Here is a 19,214-nt window from a genome sequence, read left to right on the forward strand (position 1 = left end):
GGTCAACGTTTAATTTTATGGCTAAACTTGTCATTCACGTAATCTCTTAAACAAAGTCGGAGGACAGTGTTATGTAGGTGTCTGAAAATTATATTTGCATCTGCATTTGTATACTGAATAGGGTTTAACAGGAAAAAATGTAGATAATGATAAATTTGAAGAAACGTGCATTTCAGAAAAAAAAACAAAAGATGTACCATGTGTGTAGGGTGTGAGTCATGTATCACCTATTGTGCTTTTAAGCATTAAAAAGTTTTTCTTAATTTGATATGTGTAAGAAATCTAACTTTGAATTGCTTATAATCAAAAATATTTGACATATGACACAAAGGAAACTCGTCACCTATTAATAGTATTTGGGTAGAGATATTACTAAAATAACATACACGTAGCCCTTTATATCTACAGACATTAAACGTGACAGACACGGGCCGTGAGAGTCATTGCCATGTCGATTTACTTCCAGAGATTCAGATTTGATCCTTTCTTAAATAAATGTTAATTAATTAAAATTTTGAGTTCTGAATCGTTCAGGTTTTGTTTGTATTCATCATTGGCATTTACATGGACATGGTATTTACAATAGAAACCTATTGTGATGAGTCTAACATTGTTATAATTATCATAAATATTCACTGATATCTAATTAAATCTAAGATAAGTCTTAACTAGTTTGTCATACGAATTTTTATCAAGTGAGTCATATTAATAAACTTCGATTGATAATGATATACAAAAAATAAACGGTTGATGAAGTCATCCAATCAGCGGTCATTATCAGACGTTTCAATATGATGTGATGTGAATTTATCCCATTTTTTAAACAGATTTTACAGAGTCACCAATACCTTCCAATCACAACTATTAAAGTTGTCAAACTGTTAAGAGAGCACGGGTGTCTCTCACAGAGGTTTTAGGCCATAGTTCACCGCGTTGGCCGGTATATATATATATAATTTGTGTAATATATGAACACACATTGTTCTACCGAATGAGCCTAACTATATCTAGCTTTGTTAAGGGGAGGTCCAAAACGCTAAGGTAGCTGGGTCCGGAAATTATTATAAAAATAAAAACCCGATTGCTTAAAAATGTACTCTATGGTCAATCCTACAATTTAGACAGATCCAACTTTACGTCATATATCCATCAAGCCGTTTATGCTGTAAGGCATGGCAAAGAATGAGACATACGCTCTAAATACATTACCCTCGGCAGTTGCGTAAAAAAGGTCCCATTTGAATACTGTTTCTCTCGGCTGAGAGCGGTAGGGTCCAGAATAAACAATCTCTGAAATGTGTATATGCCAATGTTCTACCGACCGTATCTAGTATTTAGCGACATTGCAACTTCTAATGTGAAGTAAACATTTGTAAACAACAAATAGAATTAGTTACGAAAACAAGAAATGTTACTTTAAGAATCACGGCAAACTGTGCATAAATCCGATTGTGTAGAATTAACTTAGGTAGATAGGTAATCCTATCGACCGTTAATGGTAACGGTTCTTGTAAGTAACGACTGCCCACATAGAATTTATATTCTGAACCGTTGAAATCTCTATTCTTCGTTACTATTTATTACTTGATAAACAAGTGCTTTGATTTTTATTTATAGGGTCTTTCCTGAACCCGTTACTAATCCCACTACTGGGACGGGCTCTCTTCAATTGGGATTAGGTCTTCGTCCACCACAGTCCACCGGGCTGGTCAAGTGCTAATTGGTAGAGTTGACATTTCTTCGAGAGCATTTTTTTTATACTGCATGAATTTCCTAACGATGTTTCCCTTCGTCGCTATAGCAAGTGATAAGTAATATGTAAAACGCGTATAGGTACTTTGAAAAATAAGGGGTTTTCAACCTCGGGCCCGATTTGAGAGGCCAATTTTCAACTACTACGTTCTCAATGTTTGCTACAGTGTAACTAATTCGTTAATTTGCTTTCTGAGCTGTTGCTTAATTCTTACAAAGAGTCGAAATAGATGTAGATTAATGTTTCTTGTATTAAAAAAAGAACAAGGTTATTTGATTTAAATTGTTACATCTCTTTTGGCCGTATCAAGCTGTCAATTTTTTGCTCGTCACGTTTATTTAACAGGTAATGGGAGCCTACAGATATATTCGCACAATTTTATGTAAGCTGAACTCCAGTTTCAACTTATTTTTTGGGGTTATTAAATACAGGTCTGTAATCGCTTCCATAGGTTCATAGTAGCTATACTATTCTTAGTAGTTGCCCATTTATCTGTACGTGTGGGAGCAGTTTTGTGAACTATAGGTACTCCAATGTCCCCAGCAGTTTTCCAGCATAAGGAAATAAAAAATAATAAAACACCCACATGTGACATTGGCCATTTAACTTAACATTCATTTAGGTTTTTAGGTGAATGCATTTTTGGTATCCGAAACATAAAAGTCTCAATACAGTATAGATAAAAAATAAGGAAAACAATGATATTTCGTCATACCTTGATATCGATCGTAATCAGTAACAAATATATGTTGAATACTAAATTCGTGAAAGTCGTAAGGTAGAACAGGATGTTGATGAGTCAGAATTGTTGTAGCCTGCGCACGCGCAGGTAACATCTTCGGTATAGATGTGTGTGTGCTGTAATAATGCGTTTAGTTATGTAGGTGATAAGCCGCCACGTGAATGGAGGATGAATCATCCACTTCCATGCCTTTACTTGTCGAGGAAAATATCTTGGATATGCACTCATGGTAAAAACATGAAATATAATTACTTATCGAGAACAAGACGAAAACAGATGAGTATGAGATATAAATAGAAGATTATTTCATTCTATCACAAATCGACTGTGATTTAATTGTAAATTTTAAATATGATTCATAAATGATTTATTTATAAATTCATTGGCAATTTAAAGAATATACCAGTCTCTATCAACCACTATAAAGCGATGCAACCTTTTATGTTCTAATATGATACTCGTATTTCCTTTTAAGATGGTTTACGGTAAATTTATGTGAGGCGAGTTTAATGCCTCGTATCTTAATAAATACCAATCTTATCATAAATAAGCATATCTCAATACATATAATACAAACGCTATGTTATTACATATTTAATAAACGATTCAATTATGAATTTGGATAAGTATTTATGTGGCTAAATACTTCCGGATATTTATCAATATTTGACAGATATTGTGAAATTCCATAATTCTTTCATTATCGTTTATTATGCAAGCCCTATTGATAATTGTTATCATTGATGACACAACATAATTATGATTACAAAAAGTCGTAGGTATATAAACAGAGACAGTCACTGAAATAAATATATTCGTGAATGAAACAACTCATACGTTAGTCATACAACTTCAAAACTTACACGGTAGACGCAACTGCACGAAACTTATGATTCAACCTAACTGTAAAGTGTAAACAATGATATACATACTTAAGGTGTTTTATATGTTGCTTATACCTAAATAGGATTTTGTAGTTACTCATCGTGATTTTGCAACAAAGAAACAAAGTGTGCCAATTCAGCACTTTCTTTAATATTTTTGGTAGAGCCTTCGTAGTCATCTTGTGTTGTTTTAAGGTCGTCGTAACATTTATCTGACTTGACCGCTACAATGCATATAATATTCATATTCTTTGTTCACAATATTTAAGAGGTGACAGAACTCTGTAGTTCGTACCGACGCTAACAGTATTTCTACCTTAGCAGCGGTTGCTTAAGATTTTGGAGGGATCTTCATCACCCGTTTATAGGCTATGCTCATAAGCAGTATGGACATATTGCTTGTATAATTGGATATTATACCTTTGATTCTTACTTATTTCATTTTTATCTTTGAATCTGAATAATTATTAGATTAGCGGAAGTGTGATAAAATTGCAAAAATACTATAATTTGAAGTAATACAATAACCTTACTTGTAGGGATTGATTAATTTGCGATAATGATTTAATTTGTTATTTGTTAATGATCTCCTAAAAAAATTACTACATTTCGGAGCAAATATGGGTGGATGACTAAGGCATTTTAGGTTATATACCTACATGCTTAACACTAGGAGTCGTCTAGATCATAGAAACGTACCTCCATTACAAACCATAACCACAAAATAAAAAATAATTATTTTGTACCACAACGCAATTCAGCTGTTAATGGCAGAATAGATGTGTCGGTGGTGCTTCCCGAGTCGAACCAGGAAGAGCTCTACATCCTTCAAACTTGTTCAAAACATTGTATCAATTTGAAACATTTATTTCCTTTTCCTGCATTAATCTTGTGCTTTAGTATTTTCTTACCACACCTATTCCGTTATTCGATAATCCCAATTCCAACGATGAATAAGGCTCGCTTACTCATGATTTTAGTAAACATGTAGCTGGGGTAGAGCGGCACTAATCTCCATTCGTTACACTTACACAAGGAAACATTGATTTCTACTACATCTGTGATTCAGCAGAGGATGTTTATATAGAATTCTACACGTTTGTTTAAACTATAGCACTTACTAGGAGTACCTTTATCACAATAAATCGTGAAAAAAATTGGCAGGTTTGACTTAAAAATAAGTTTAATGAGAAAACACTGCCTAACAAATAGTTTTAAGCAGAATAGAACAGCTAGCATCGTTCCTAGACGTGGATTTATGCAGTGTATTTTCAATAAAATAAGTTTTTTTTTCGAAATGTCGGCAAAAGTTAAGTTAATATTAAACAATCGTTTGAAAACATTAACAGTTTAACAAATTTAACTAAAATTGAATTTGAATTAAATTAGCTGTGCTGGAATACCCTTCGGAAACGTTGTATACATTACTATACATATCTAATCACATGTAAATGTAACAGCAGCAAGTGTGAACCGGTGGTAAAATAAACAAATGCGCAATTATGTGGGAAAATATTCTGGTGGGCGTTTAACTGTGGCACATGGAATTAATCTAGAGTCTACTATGAATAGATAACAATAAAAAACGAATATTCTACTTATAATGTCGCCCGTTCTCAATAATCTTCTGAAGTGGCTATTGCCATAAAAAATCAAACACTATATTATGCTAATATATATCGATACGATATCGGTTTTTCAAAGGGAATACAATCTTCATATTCCTTTAATTACTTACTCGGCACCGATTTCAACGAGACCGCTGACATTGAAAGGTCGTTGACTCATCTCTACGACAGAATTATCAGCGAGACTCCCTTCCCTCACTTGGTTTTTTTATAAAGACCTTGTATAAGCAGTATTTCAGATCAGCGAACGGATATTAAGTTACGGGTTTAGTCTGTATCGGCACTTTCAGAGTTAATTACCTTGGTTTTTGATTTTGCAATAGCTTACGAGTTATCCTTATCCATACAAATTAGTTTTGTTGTTGTAGTAACCAGTTATATTAAATTTATTTGGAATAAATTGATACTACTAATGACCAATAATTACTAATGAATTATTATATTAATATTATTAAATGGCCCGTAATGATTGGCTACGCCTAGTTTTAGTTGAGGAAGTATTTAATCGTCACGCATTTTTGTCTATACCTACAGCATAATAAGCAATATTTTTTTCTATTATACAATCCTCAGGAAATGATCCCTATCATTAAGGTTAGTTATAATTTGTAAATAAAATGTAATATCCACGGACACTGATGATATGAATCCGTCAACGTTCAGCATCTATTCTTGTTTTGAATGTAGGTCAACGGACAAAGCATAATATTCTTTCTTTTTGTGTTTACTTTCGTATGAAACACGTCCGTTCATTTGATCAAGTCCGTTCATTCAAGCTCTACCATTTTTTTTCCAAGATTAGGAAGTGCTACCCAACGTTTGACTGACAGTTACCGAGATATGCTCGACGGAGCGGAAAAAACACTTGAAATTATCCAGTACCGAACATGTCAGGTCGAGGGATATGGTGATTTAGTGATATGATCGGTGTCTCATCAGAGTTGTCCATGAGGCGGATGCGAAGGTCCGTGGGTGGAGAGCCCCCCCGTCGCTCGCCCCGCTCTGCTCGCCATTCTAATTAGCCATTGTGGTCGCCGGTTAAAGTTTGCGATCGGCCGGCCGGCAGGCAGAGGCACGGCTGCCGGCAGTCGGCCAGTCACGCAACAACCGCCGCGAGGCCGACACGTGCTGTTAGCGAGCGATCTAACCCACACACGCGACGCGGTCTGACAGTAGCGATGATAAGTGATTGACAGTGCTCCCGATTGATAACAACAAACCACACGCTCTGATAGCTAAATCATGCGGATCCCTGCAATGGATACGCATTGTTCACGGTGTTAAAGTTCTAATCGTTGGCGCAACGCAAGGTAAAACCATTATGCTCGATTCGCATACTTCTAAAACTGGCACCATTGTGCGACAACCGGTGGATACTTACTGCAACTCCTCGCTGCAACTACATAATGCAGATGCCATTTTTGGGTAGGTTCCATTATGTCTCTCGAATGCGTTGCAATTAGTCGGACCACTTTTACTGACAAACTAATTGAGTTGACCATCAATAGGTAATTACATACTCGATAATTTTCCTTGTAATAACTGCTACACTGAATTTATATGATAATAATAATACACAAATTAACCTTTAACGGAAAATATGTAGGTATTTATTGAGTAAGTTATGTAGCAGCTCGGAAACTCCATACAATGTAGGTACCGAGTTGAATAATATAAATGATAAAAATGAATATAGCGCATTAAAATGGCTCTTTATGTTCCTACCATTAAGCAGACAACACAAAACTAGACAAGCTAATCAATCATGTAGGTTTAATTATGTAATAATGATAATATGTAAATCTTAGAATAATAACCGAATAAGGTACTCAGAAGCACGAATCATAAATAACAAATCAGATTAAATCTACTTATAGAAAAATGTATAACGAATTAAAACTATGGAAATTATCGTAACATTATTAATATGGAAATGTATTCTAAGCTGAGAACCTGATAGATAAAAGTTTATGAGTCCGTCAAACGAAAACATTGGAGCACCGGTTTTATAGGTTTATTAGGAGCTGTTCATTATAAGGCGGTGTGCATAATGTAAATATTTCCCTTTACCTAGAACCTTCCTAGAACTATCTAGTTATGTAATGCATGTTAACCATAGAACATCAATAAACAATAGAGCGCTATCGGGTCCAGTTCGTTCCAGTAAACCTCATTTATATTACGCACGCTTACTGAATTTCTTGCTTACGCCTAATCATTAATATTGCGTGAATTTTATTATAAACTGCTTTTCTGCTACGAGGTTTTGCCTTTACGATCTTTTGTTCTCATGGTTTTAATACTATCTGAAGTCTGTAAATACTTGCATACTTTTGTCACTTTGTCATCGGTGATGTTTCAATAACTATTACTATAAAATTAGCCAGGCTATTCGAAATATGCACTCTTTAACATGGATGAACTAGTAAAGAGAGCTTATACTGCATCTTGCCTGCATTCGATTAAGCTTTTTGCTTCTGTCCCAATAACTGTAACAAGACATTTGTTCTTATCTTAAGCTGTCAAATACAAAAAGCTTCATTAAAATCAGTGCAATATTTACATCATAAAGCTTAGTTTAAATATAGTTACACTAACATTAATTTTCTAAAAAATTAAAACCTTCAATTAGGATCGTGTAACATCATTCTGAAATGGAAGAGGTACCATGAAAAATCTTGGAACTACAAACAGAAAACATTGTATAGTAGTTGTATATTTACATTAATGCTAGTAGCTATGTACTTAGATTCTATTCTTATTCGCACTCCAAGTATCTAGCCGTCTCGTTTTGTCACGCGTGATACTATTGTGCATGCAGAACTGACCTTCGGCAATAATGTCCCTTGATCGAGCATGCAGCGATTATCGTGGCGCATCTAACGCTAACCTAGAATATCGGAGTACTTATTATAATGTTTCCAACGATGCATAGAAAATTAACTTTAAAGTTTGCTAACTGTTGGGTTGGAGGCAGGGCCGGATTTGGAGCTTCGGTTGCCCTGGGCAACGAAGGAGCGGAGGCCCCTAATTATTTATCGCTTAAACGCAACATTTTTTCTGTAAAGTATCACAAATGTATTGCCAACGAATAATACTGTTTTGTCGGAAAAATGCGAAAAAATACTGTTTTTTAAAATGAAACGTAAAACTTACCGGTCGAATTTTCTGTCTATTATGGGGGCTCCTCTTTCGTGGAGGCCTCCCCTAAATCCGGTCCCTGGTCCGGTCCCTGGTTGTAGGTTACAAATCAGACATGCATGCCCGGAACGCGCGAAGAATCGTTACACGTGAAAGCTGTACCACGAAATGGGCTGGGTTTACATGAGACGGTTGAAGACAGCCTAATTTATCTTCGTGTAACGATTTACAACTATTTGCTTTCTTTTCACACTGTATTAATACATAAATAGTCATCACATCAACCTACTAGTGTTTACTAAAACTACAAACTACTTTGTGGACAGTAAATAAGTAGAGCCTTACAATGATTTCATATATTATAATATTTATATATCTATACCATAAGTATTTATATATCTGAATGCTTCGTATGAATTACTCAGTGTTTTATGGTAGCAGATGCAGAAAACAAATGAGCAAACTAAATGATGCTAAATGATCAGCCCATGATAATTTTTAGGAAGGACTAACTTTAGACGAAGTTGAAACAATTAAAAGATGCTTTTAACCGGCAGTGATCAGTTATCCTCGAGTGGCCCGCCTGCCTCTTCACCTAAATCTACTGAGGTTTGGTGAGGTAAAACAATAAGGATGTAGTTACCTTGCAACATCGTTGAAATTACCACAAAAGGGTAAATATTGCTGGCATGAGTCAAAAATATTATACTGAGAATTGCACTGGAAATTCAACCTCATAACAGTGCCTTCGTCAGTAACTCAGTATACATAATTAAATAATATGCTTTAATGTTTCAGTAAAGAATATACTATAGGTACTGCGCGATCCTACTTTCAGATATCATAATTTTAGGTACTTAAATCATTATCTGTAAAAACTAATCTCTTACATACGATTATATTCAAATTATTCATTGTTTAGTGCCTTAATTTATACGGGCTAATATATCTTATGTAAATGTTATGATTAGAGATTAATATTATCACATCGCTAAGACCAGGAAGGGATAATCGAAATCAACTCAGAAGACGTGAGTGTCTATTTCACTTATCAAGTGACATGAGATCTGACAATGTTGCTATCTCTAATGTGATCACGATCTATGTCACTGTTATAAATACATGATATAGAATTCGTAGAATATTTTAAGGTACAAACTTATTGATTAGGTATTTAATATTTTGATAATATTTTCGAGTGGTAGAGTCTTTTGTAGTTCGATTTCTGGATTGATTAGCGTGGTAAGAGGGAGAAAGTACATGAGGCATTGCAACTTAGTCCTCAGGTGTGCCATCAGTGGTCGATCTTGGGCTTAAGCCTATTATTATTATTACCTCATTATCGTTATTTTTTTATTACATGTGTCCATGAATGGCAGGGACCACTTAGAGACAGGTGTACAACATATTCGCTGATTATTTCCGTATTATAAAAAAAGTTTCTTGAATCTTGACACTGTATAGACAGAATCTAAATAAATGAATATATCGATTTTCTCTTTCCAATTGATGTAGAGCAATATATCTTTACAATTTCTAAAATCAAATACCATTCCAAAATAGCGGCACTTGTGTAGAGATTAGATATTTTTTATTCCATCGAGACGAGCGTTTCCATTTTAATGATCAATAATAAATTCGACCTGTTGGCATAACTCGAAACCGCCCGCAATCAAGTCGGTGACTAATCAAAATTTAAAATTACCGTATTAAGAGTTTAACGAGACATCTTAATAGTTTAATGAAAGGAGTTACAAGGAATATAAATCAACTGAATTGACCGCATACCAGATTTGATGTAATCACCTAACTTAATTCGCGTTAGTTGTGTCAATAGGGTCAACTGTTTCTCTCGCATCTCCATAATCCTATTAGCAATAAATAACATCAACAAAGTTTCATGGTAGTGATTAAGCTTATTATTTAACAAACGCTTAATCATACTGTAAGGCGCACTCAAATGCATCATGACTAGTTGAGTGACGTGACCCTTTTGGGTCACAACGCAACTTATGTAATATCTGTGGAACTGTGACGACATTTCTGTGAACCATGAGTCACTCCGATGCTACAATTGACCTGTTATGTTACCGGATCGCCTGTTTTTTTTCACTTCGAGCAGTATTACTCATCATTCATGTCAGGATAGCTGCGAACTTATCAATGAAATCATTTTGTAATCACCCCGCTGGTATGCGACGCCACGTGAATAAGGCATCATTAGATCTTATCTATGTACCCTGTAGAATAATTTTACTATTACATTCATTGGTTAATAACAGTATAAGACTTATCGTTTTATGAACAAACGATGAGACCAATCGCAAGGAATATTAAGCTAAACATACAGATAATATTAAACGTAGGTATTAAAAAAACGAAAAATTCGGAGCTAAGATCATGTCCAAAATTAACTGTTATGATTTTACCTTAATATTCATATGGTAAACATTATCAGATCTGATGACGCCGAGCCGGCCGGCGTGCCGCGTGTCTATGACATCAGCAACATCCACGTAATCGCGCGTCATACCAATCTTCAACGGATTCTCCGACATGCAATCATCGCCATGTCATTCTCAATTAACATATTACACTACATTTTGATTATATAACCGTTAACTGACGAGATTGCTCTACACGAACTACCGCCGACCCGAAAAGCTTCTTCATTATAGACACCTCTAATCAATTGAATTTTGTTTACTAACAAGTGATTGATTATAGTGGACGTGCACTCACCTCGTATCTTTGTGTTGAATTGCAGCTTATTGATCAAGGGTCCATTATGGCCGTTGAATGCTGACTGACATATTTTGATTGCGTTGGCGTGTCCAAATAGTGTTGAAGGAGATTCGAGTCTCTGTAGGCGGCGCCATCAATATGCGTCGTGCAAGTCTTCGCGTTCAACATTCGAGCGTGAGCCGTGTATCTGATTGATAGCGTGGCCGGGCTCTCCGGTGACTCACGCATAGATATTACATTACACTGCCAATGGTTCCTTTGACCCTATTCAACGGTTTCACTCAGTGCAGCAGATTGTCCTTGCGCTGAATTCTAAACAGTTATAAGTTCCCAGAAAAACAATAAACCTATTGTTGTTATACGAGTATGAAGGTTATTTTCATTCTACTTTAATGGACTCCGTACATAATTCGCTATGGCGCTGTCGGTTAACTTTCATCAGTTTTATGATCATAGAAACGTGTTGTGATTTTGATGACTTTGTGGTATGATTTAATTTTACATAAATCGGAGTCACAAGACAAATTGTCTCATGGTTTTCCTCACTTTCATTTGCTTGCACATCAATACCAATTCATATGCTTGCAGTGCAGTTATAGTGTAAATCAGCAAAGAAATCTAAAAGTTATTTTTTGTTAGCAGATACCCGAATTCAGTTTGGATGGCAACAACAGCTTGAAGCACAACGGCAGCGCCAAAGATCTGGCCTCCGTCATGGAGAACCTCAAGAAGAGCAGTCTCGTCTCCCGCCAGAACCAGACTCAAGTCACCAGCTCTTCCACACAACAGGTTCGATAATTTTTCTACTAACTAAGAGTCCGATTTATTTATGTATGATTTTACATGTTCCTATCATGTTTTATCATAATTAAAGGATATAGTTGCAGTTTTAATATTTCGAACATCTATTCTCTTGAACGACTCTAATAAAATTACATTAGTGGCTTATTGCGTAAAAATTGAAATTTCGAGCGCAGTCGTCAGCAACAGTTAGTACCTACGTCAGATATTTAAAAACTTATTATCATACAATTAGTGAGTAATATTAGCTATTTGTAAGCAGAGATTAGACCGAATTAGGAGCGTACATAATCTGTACGGCCAATACACATTCCGAGAGCAATTATGTTTTCGATTGTAGAATAAATCTACACCCACAATTTTCTTTATTGACAGCATACATAGGCAGACAAGGAATATAATTAATGAAAGTACTACAAGCAGATTCGGTGTCTGAATAAATTTAACATTACTACTTTACATAGACATTACAATTATTCGGTAGACAGTTTTTTCACTCTTGATCCTTACTTGGTGACCGTTGAATCATACGTGTTTTTGTATCATAAATTGTCTGTGATGTAAATAATGCTCGGAATATTCATAGATGTACTAAGTTTGCGTTTAAATATAGACTGCAGGTTATTTCGGCGCCGGCCTCGGCCGGTTGATAAAATGGGCAGTTTATTTTGAATTCAGCGGGCACGGGTTTCGGGAAAAATAAATAAAATAACGCGTATGCTCAACGAACACACTATAGGATGAGTATACCTATTGTTGGACAGCTCAGTTCAATCGGCGTCGCCGAGGTCACCGGAATCCGTAATTATTTTGAAGCGGTACGATTTTAGCATGTCTTTGTCTTGGAATTAGCACGGCTAGACGCTGTCGGTGAGGCAATTAGATAGCCGTTTTATTTTTCAAATTAAACGCCGGCAAATTTGTATTCGATTCAGCATTCTCTTCACCAGCTGGCTAATGAATGTAAAAATTTTCTCACGTTTTCCACCGTTGCAGACGATTTGCTATGTATATGTTGTATACATTTGTGTCAGAATCCGAATAAAATATAATTTTAATATGGTAGAAACTGGTGGCAAAACACAACATACTCAAATGATTATCCATTAGGTACATGGTACTGAAATGCAAACACATTTAGGATGTATCAAATGTACAATGTATGAAATTACTCATTGAATTGATAACTGTAAGTAATAAAATTACAGAGTTCGCAGTCCACACGCAATGCCGTTTCGGCGTAGAGCCAAAACAAACGTAACTTGGTGTAACGTAGGACAGTAAAAAATGTAAATTTATCCGCCCTTATGTTGAATTTACACGACACCAGTCTGTTTAAATGGAATACGATACTCGTAGTCGTTGTCTCTACATATTGCATTTGCAAGGAAAATGTCAAGTACGGCGTAGTTTACGGTACTTCGTATTGGTCCTACCTAATATTGTATTGGTAATGAAGTTGCAAACGAGCAACCTGTCCACCTGATAATAAGTGGTATTGGTACCACACATTGATATCTGCAACCTACTCCATCTAGGAATCATACCTGAAACTGTTGGACGCAAAGCATCTGTATGCGTTACCGCTTCTAAAGTATAAGATGGTCACTTCATATATAAGTCAGCAGGCACCCACGACTTTTAAAGGAAACCCGAGCATTGCTTCATATTTGAAGCAAGTTTACAGTATTATTTGAGAATGAGGGGCAACATATCTATCTGTAACACAGTTAAGTATTTTTTGATTCAAGAACTTAGTGTTGATGTGCCAACTAAATCTCAAGTAGATGATATTTACACGTTCCATGACTAAAGGAAATAGTACAATACATTTGAAATATTCATCTATGCTCAAGGTCGCGCAATCACAGCAAGAATGTGAAGAGCAATAAGGACAAGAACAATAATAGCAATCCGACAGTGTGATTAGTATGATACGTGAGGATTACGCAACTTGCTCAGTCTATACTGTATCATCTATCATTTATAATATGACTGTGATCTGTATACAATGAAAAATTAAGAAGAGAAAAACCATAGAAGAAGACTTTAAAATCAACACTGGAATAATGATAGCGAGGTATATAAATCTCGAACCTATTTACAGATCTCCACTATGCCAAAGAGACTAGCCTAGATATCATAAACTGATTATTGTCATCTGTATTGTCATTCTTACAATCAGTGGTGTCAAAAGCACCGTAAAATTAAAAGATGCAATCACCATATTAATCTGAATGCTGAACGTGTAGACCCATCGAAGATTACGTCTAAATTCCACATGGCGAGACGAAATTGGCTAATTGATTTTCAATTAACATGTACGTGAAAACACGCGCCTGTGTTCTTTTCATGCAATCCAATTCGTTTATTTCCGCAAGCGATACTGACTAGTTTTTAATCGACTTCGAAAAGAAGGAGGTTCTGTATTTGGCTGTGTGTATTTTTTAATTGCGTTCTGATGTTTTCCCGAACTTTGCTATCACTATGTACGATATCTTCGCGACCTATATACTCGGAAGTTCTCATAACTCAGTGACATCTGTGTATCGAGAACAATCTGATTAAGTAACACCGAGCTCGGTCAGGACTGATGACGTCTATTGGCATTTCGTTGAACGCTTTCGTGCTTAGTAGGCCACGATAAGTAGTGGGTCCCTGTAAAATTACAACAGCCGCAGTATACCCGCGTAGTTCCTGGCGTGTAGCCAAAAATAACGCGACAACGTAGGACAGCTTCGTGCATATGTTTATTAGGAACTTGCTTTATGTTGTTCCATTATAGGATCATGTTCCATTGAACGTTTAAAACTGACCCAGTTCAGAGAGTTCAGTTTCGAAACTCATTAAATTTTAATTAATAAAACTATTAGTTGGGTATTGTGTATACGGTGATCGATTATTGCTTTCGATATACCTTTCAAATTACGAGCACTCTACAAAAGTTATGAGCATGAATAAAGAACATCACATCTGGGTCGTGTCGTAAATCAAATACGGAACTAAGTAAAACAACGAGTAAACGATGGGAATATGAAAGATGTATTTAAGAAACTAAAACAGTATTGTTTAAACAATAATAGGATCAATGATCAATTAAAATAATTGAAGCGTAGACTTCGGTTATAGGATAATTCTGTAAAGAAAATATGACAAGAAATGTGCCTTACATTATGCAAAATTCAAAATGGTGGTGGCCATATGGTGGTAAAGTTTACGTGCGTACGTGAATATCTTCAACAAATAGGTAATACGTGATCACGGTCACCCACGCAGAAATTCGAGGACGATAACGTTTCGGTACCAACTACCAACTTGATAAAGTTATCGAACGTAACAGGATTCTTTTATACTTTTATGCATATAATGATTTATACAAAATTTAATATAAACGAGAAGACTTGAAGATTTTGGAGAATAATAACATAGAGGGGTAGAAAATTAACTCATATGTACTTTTGCAGTTGTAGGTGTTACTTAACTTCATATAAATGAATAATTCTTATAATTGGACTGTAAAATAATGTGATTCCAAATGACAAAGTTTATAAATACACTAATAATACAACACACTTTTGGATGCCTTTGAAGTGAAATGAATAGAATAATTATCATTATAACAGCTGTATTCAAGTTGTATTAACAACTGTATTCGTTTTTATTTAGAATATTTGATTTAAAATGTTTTTCATACGAAAATTAAAGCCAGTGAGGCCGTCATCTTTCTAAATATTTGTAGAATTATACAATAAATAATGTTAAAATAATATGGAAAACAGATATTTAAATTATCAAACGCATCCCTTTATAACCCATTTGATTATGGAATTCTATTTATTTGTAGGTATTATAAATCTTGATACAATGGCTAATTCTGGCTAATGATATTAAATATAAATTCTATTACATTATTTTAAAATAAACATTATGGAGGCATGTATTATTTCACGATCGGATGGTATGGTCGGAATATAAACTGATGTTGAGTAAATAAATTTTTGAAAATTTTGGCATATAATTTGATTTTTAATTAAATTTATAGAAAAAAAACAAACAATCGCACAAATTGAATTTACCAGAAAAGTAGAGTCACTACTTCTAAATTAAACAAATCACCACATTGAAAACCACAATAATATATGCGCACATATAGGAATGTCCCATTATGATGACGACCATGTTATGAATGTCTCATACACATATAGCTATAAAAATCAAGAAGAAAAAAGAAGATATCACGGTCATTATGAACGTCAAGTGGAACGCGGGGATTGCAACATTCGCAACTAGATGTCATCTCGTCCATTGGACACTGGGTTCAAGGCCGTAAGTTGCAACTCGCCCACGCGAAGTGATTCATATGTCTTCCTTCTCAAGCACGGTGACCATTGCCAAAAGTAAAGCCGAACATATTTCTTTTCATACCTTTTCCATTATCATTCGTGTTATTTTTACTCATGCCAAAACCCACATAAGATATAAATAAAAATAGCAGAAAAAGAGAAACGTTGGTATGCGAACGTAAAAAAACAAACTGATTTAACTACACAGAGACATGGGTGTTACCATGGGGGCATTGTAACAATGGAAGACATTTGAAAATAGAATTTATCTTGCGATGTACATAATGTAATACATGTAAAAATACCTTTCTTAATTTTAGCAACTCCCTATTTCTGTTTCGTTTCGACATAGCCCTGACTCTATATACCTCACCCGCAAGTGCGCCAAGACGCGTGACGCCCGCACGTACAAAGCATCATACTTTGGTAGCATTGGCACTGAACCCGCAGTCCTTGTCTAGATAACGACTGTGTACGACGAACCGTAGTATCAGACTCGGCGTCTGCTCTGTTACCCTTATAATATTTTGCGAAACGCCGCGTTAGTATTTTCCCGCTACTCAAGCATAGATATCGATATCGAAGCAAAGGTTAATAATCTTGTTTACAGCTGGCCGATGCATTCGCTATTATATACAAATTGTTACGTCGATAGCGACAATGTTTTCATTATTCACAAGTGGCGTTGGAGCAAAGATTGAAAATTCGAAGTAGGTGAGTAAATGGTTCCTCTGTTTCAGATGGTATCCAGCACGACTTCGAGCAGTGCTGCGACTAGCCAGCGAATGCAAAGCTCCTCGCAGCGACTCCAACACATGACCGCCTCCGAAATGAAAGCCAGCTCTATGAAATCGGACCTCTCAGAACTGAAGAGTTCGATATCTGAAATGAAGACTTTAAGCAGTTCCGCCGCTTTGAACTTCGGACAAAGGTGATACTTGTTTTCTTTTTTGAAGTTTACATAATGTTATATGTTTTGTCAATATGTATTAGAGATAACACCCGACGCTTGCTCACCTGAATGGCCTTGGCCCTAAGCCAATTCCCACCAGTTGGTTTTACCGCTCTCTGTTTGCAGTTTCATGCCGTGAAACAATAGCAACAACACGGCTCTCGCGGTGAACATTTAAATCAGTTCGTGAAAAATAGTAGCGCCGAAAAGTTTTAGTTATATTGCATCGCCCGTTACGAATAATTTGTAAATCGTTTATCTGCCTGCCATCGTGCAACTGTTTGCCAATCCTAATATTGGTTTTTGCGCATAATTACAGACTAAGAAGCTCAATGGAGAATATAGTGAATCAAGATGAGATGGGAGAGAGGCATATCACTGATATACGAGACCTCAGCGAAATCGGTGACATTGGAGACATGAGTGACATGAGCGAGCTAGCTGGCGATGGGCCCTTAGTAACCTTCCCAGAATCTGATACACCGCCGCCTGACAAACCATGTCTCCTTGCAACTAATGCTGCATCTATGGGATCGAATAATGCCAATGAGTTAAAATACAGTGCAGCGAGAATGACATCGGCTAGTTCGACTCATGTAGTTACCGACGGATACAGTGCATCGAAGTCTGCGGCCAACAGTGCTAGGATGCGTCGCTTGCAGCACGGTGACATGCAATATGCTGAACACAGCGCGGCTGGGGCATCACATAGATTGCTACAAGCGGAAGGACTCACTGCAGAACAAAACGCGGCTTATCACCAAGTAAGTAAAAAGTTAAACGGCTTTTTGTTCAATGCTACTAACAATAGCCTCTGTAATTATTCGTTCAAATAATTCCGAAAGTAAATAGTTTGCGTAATTTTGTTTTGCCTAAATGGTTTTAACGTTTTTCAAAGAACCTAGGCGAGAATAGTTTCTTGAACGTCGCATTACAAAATTGTGTGCGTATGCCTCGCAGTCGGCATTCCGCCGGAGCCATAAAGGCGCGCCGAAGGACGCGACCTCGCGTGACCGAGCCCGATCGATATCCTCGAATGACGACTCAGCGGCAGCGCTGCCGAATCGTTCAGTAGAGGGTGGTTTCTTGCAACGATAACATACCAATGATTTAAAAACATAAAGTCGGTTATCAACACGCGGCGTGCGCATCATGGTCGGTCGGATCGTCGCTTGGACAGCCCGAGTGCTGCGACGTGGAGGATCTCCGGGGGCGGTGAGCTCATTTATCTACAAGCGCTTATCGTAAACGTTAACCGCACCATGCTTGTCTCAGTCAGTGTTTGAACGTCGCGCGCGCGAGCACACGCGGAAGTTAATTACTGCGCATGCGCGCTCCTGTACACGAATAGTCGGCTTAAATATAGAAACGGAATGTCTAATGGTGGGGGTTCGGCCCCGTGGCCGGTACACAGAAGCGTCCTGTCGCGTTTTCCTTCGAAACAGCAAAATCCTTCGGTGAGAGTGAATTTCCCAAAAACTTCGGAAAATACACCGCCAGCCTTACAAAACGTGACGTCTGTACACAAACTTTAAAATTATCACCGAAAGCCCACGGGTTCCTCGCGATTGGCCTATATCCAATAGAAACGATTCAGCGTACAATTCGAGTCGTGACGCGCGGTAGTTTTCAATATAAAAGTAGTTCTAGTCCCGAGACGAGCATGTACTGATCTTATTCGAGCTAGTAATCATGTCTTCCAAGCGACGCTCAAGACCTAAATTGCGTATCATTATTCCTGTAACTACCATAAATTTATTATATTCGTAGTATTACACAATATAGTGATATGTTTGAACATGTATTAACTTGATGAGATTGGAAATTTCCAGATAGTTCCTTCATTACGTGCATTAAAAAAAATAAATCAAGTGTATTTGTGCGCAGTGACGTGTTTATTTATGGAGTATTTGTGGTTTTAGGAGCAGCGTTCGCTCAAGGCAGGAGAAGTGAGTGCGCAAGAAGCAAATAATATGTTATCGTCGAGTTCTCGCCTGCAAACCGAAGCGTTCAGTGCTGAGAAGAAGGCCATGGCATCAGCACAAGCCAGACAGACTGTGACCTCAAGTGGCATGTTCAGTCACAAGGAGCACTCCAGTGTAGCCCAGTCCAACATGACAATTTCCAGCAAAAACCTTACTACAAAATCTACGCTACTTTCATCTCAGGTAAGACTTAAATTATTTATCACACTACGTGTTACCGATACGGATGTTTTAACTTGA

The 19,214-nt window shown here is 36.6% G+C and overlaps 1 protein-coding gene across 9 annotated transcripts in view; it reads left to right on the top strand.

Moving 5' to 3' along the window:
* Sarm (sterile alpha and armadillo motif) overlaps nt 1-19,214 on the top strand; it is an 87,618-nt gene that overhangs the window by 62,277 nt on the left and 6,127 nt on the right. For 5 of the 9 annotated variants that reach the window (XM_073088347.1, XM_073088348.1, XM_073088350.1 and 2 more), the window contains 4 exons: nt 11,536-11,682; nt 16,778-16,968; nt 17,309-17,753; nt 18,912-19,157. In XM_073088347.1, the coding sequence (XP_072944448.1) occupies nt 11,536-11,682; nt 16,778-16,968; nt 17,309-17,753; nt 18,912-19,157 (1,029 nt within the window). Of the gene's footprint in view, nt 1-11,532; nt 11,683-16,777; nt 16,969-17,308; nt 17,754-18,911; nt 19,158-19,214 lie in introns of all 9 variants that reach the window. The other 4 variants (XM_073088346.1, XM_073088349.1, XM_073088351.1 and 1 more) reach the window with 1 other exon arrangement.

The sequence above is a fragment of the Epargyreus clarus genome, unplaced genomic scaffold, assembly GCF_041222505.1.
Source record: "Epargyreus clarus isolate Ecla_fem2 unplaced genomic scaffold, WU_Ecla_fem_2.2 ptg000026l, whole genome shotgun sequence".
In the NCBI taxonomy this organism is placed as follows: Eukaryota; Metazoa; Arthropoda; class Insecta; order Lepidoptera; family Hesperiidae; genus Epargyreus; species Epargyreus clarus.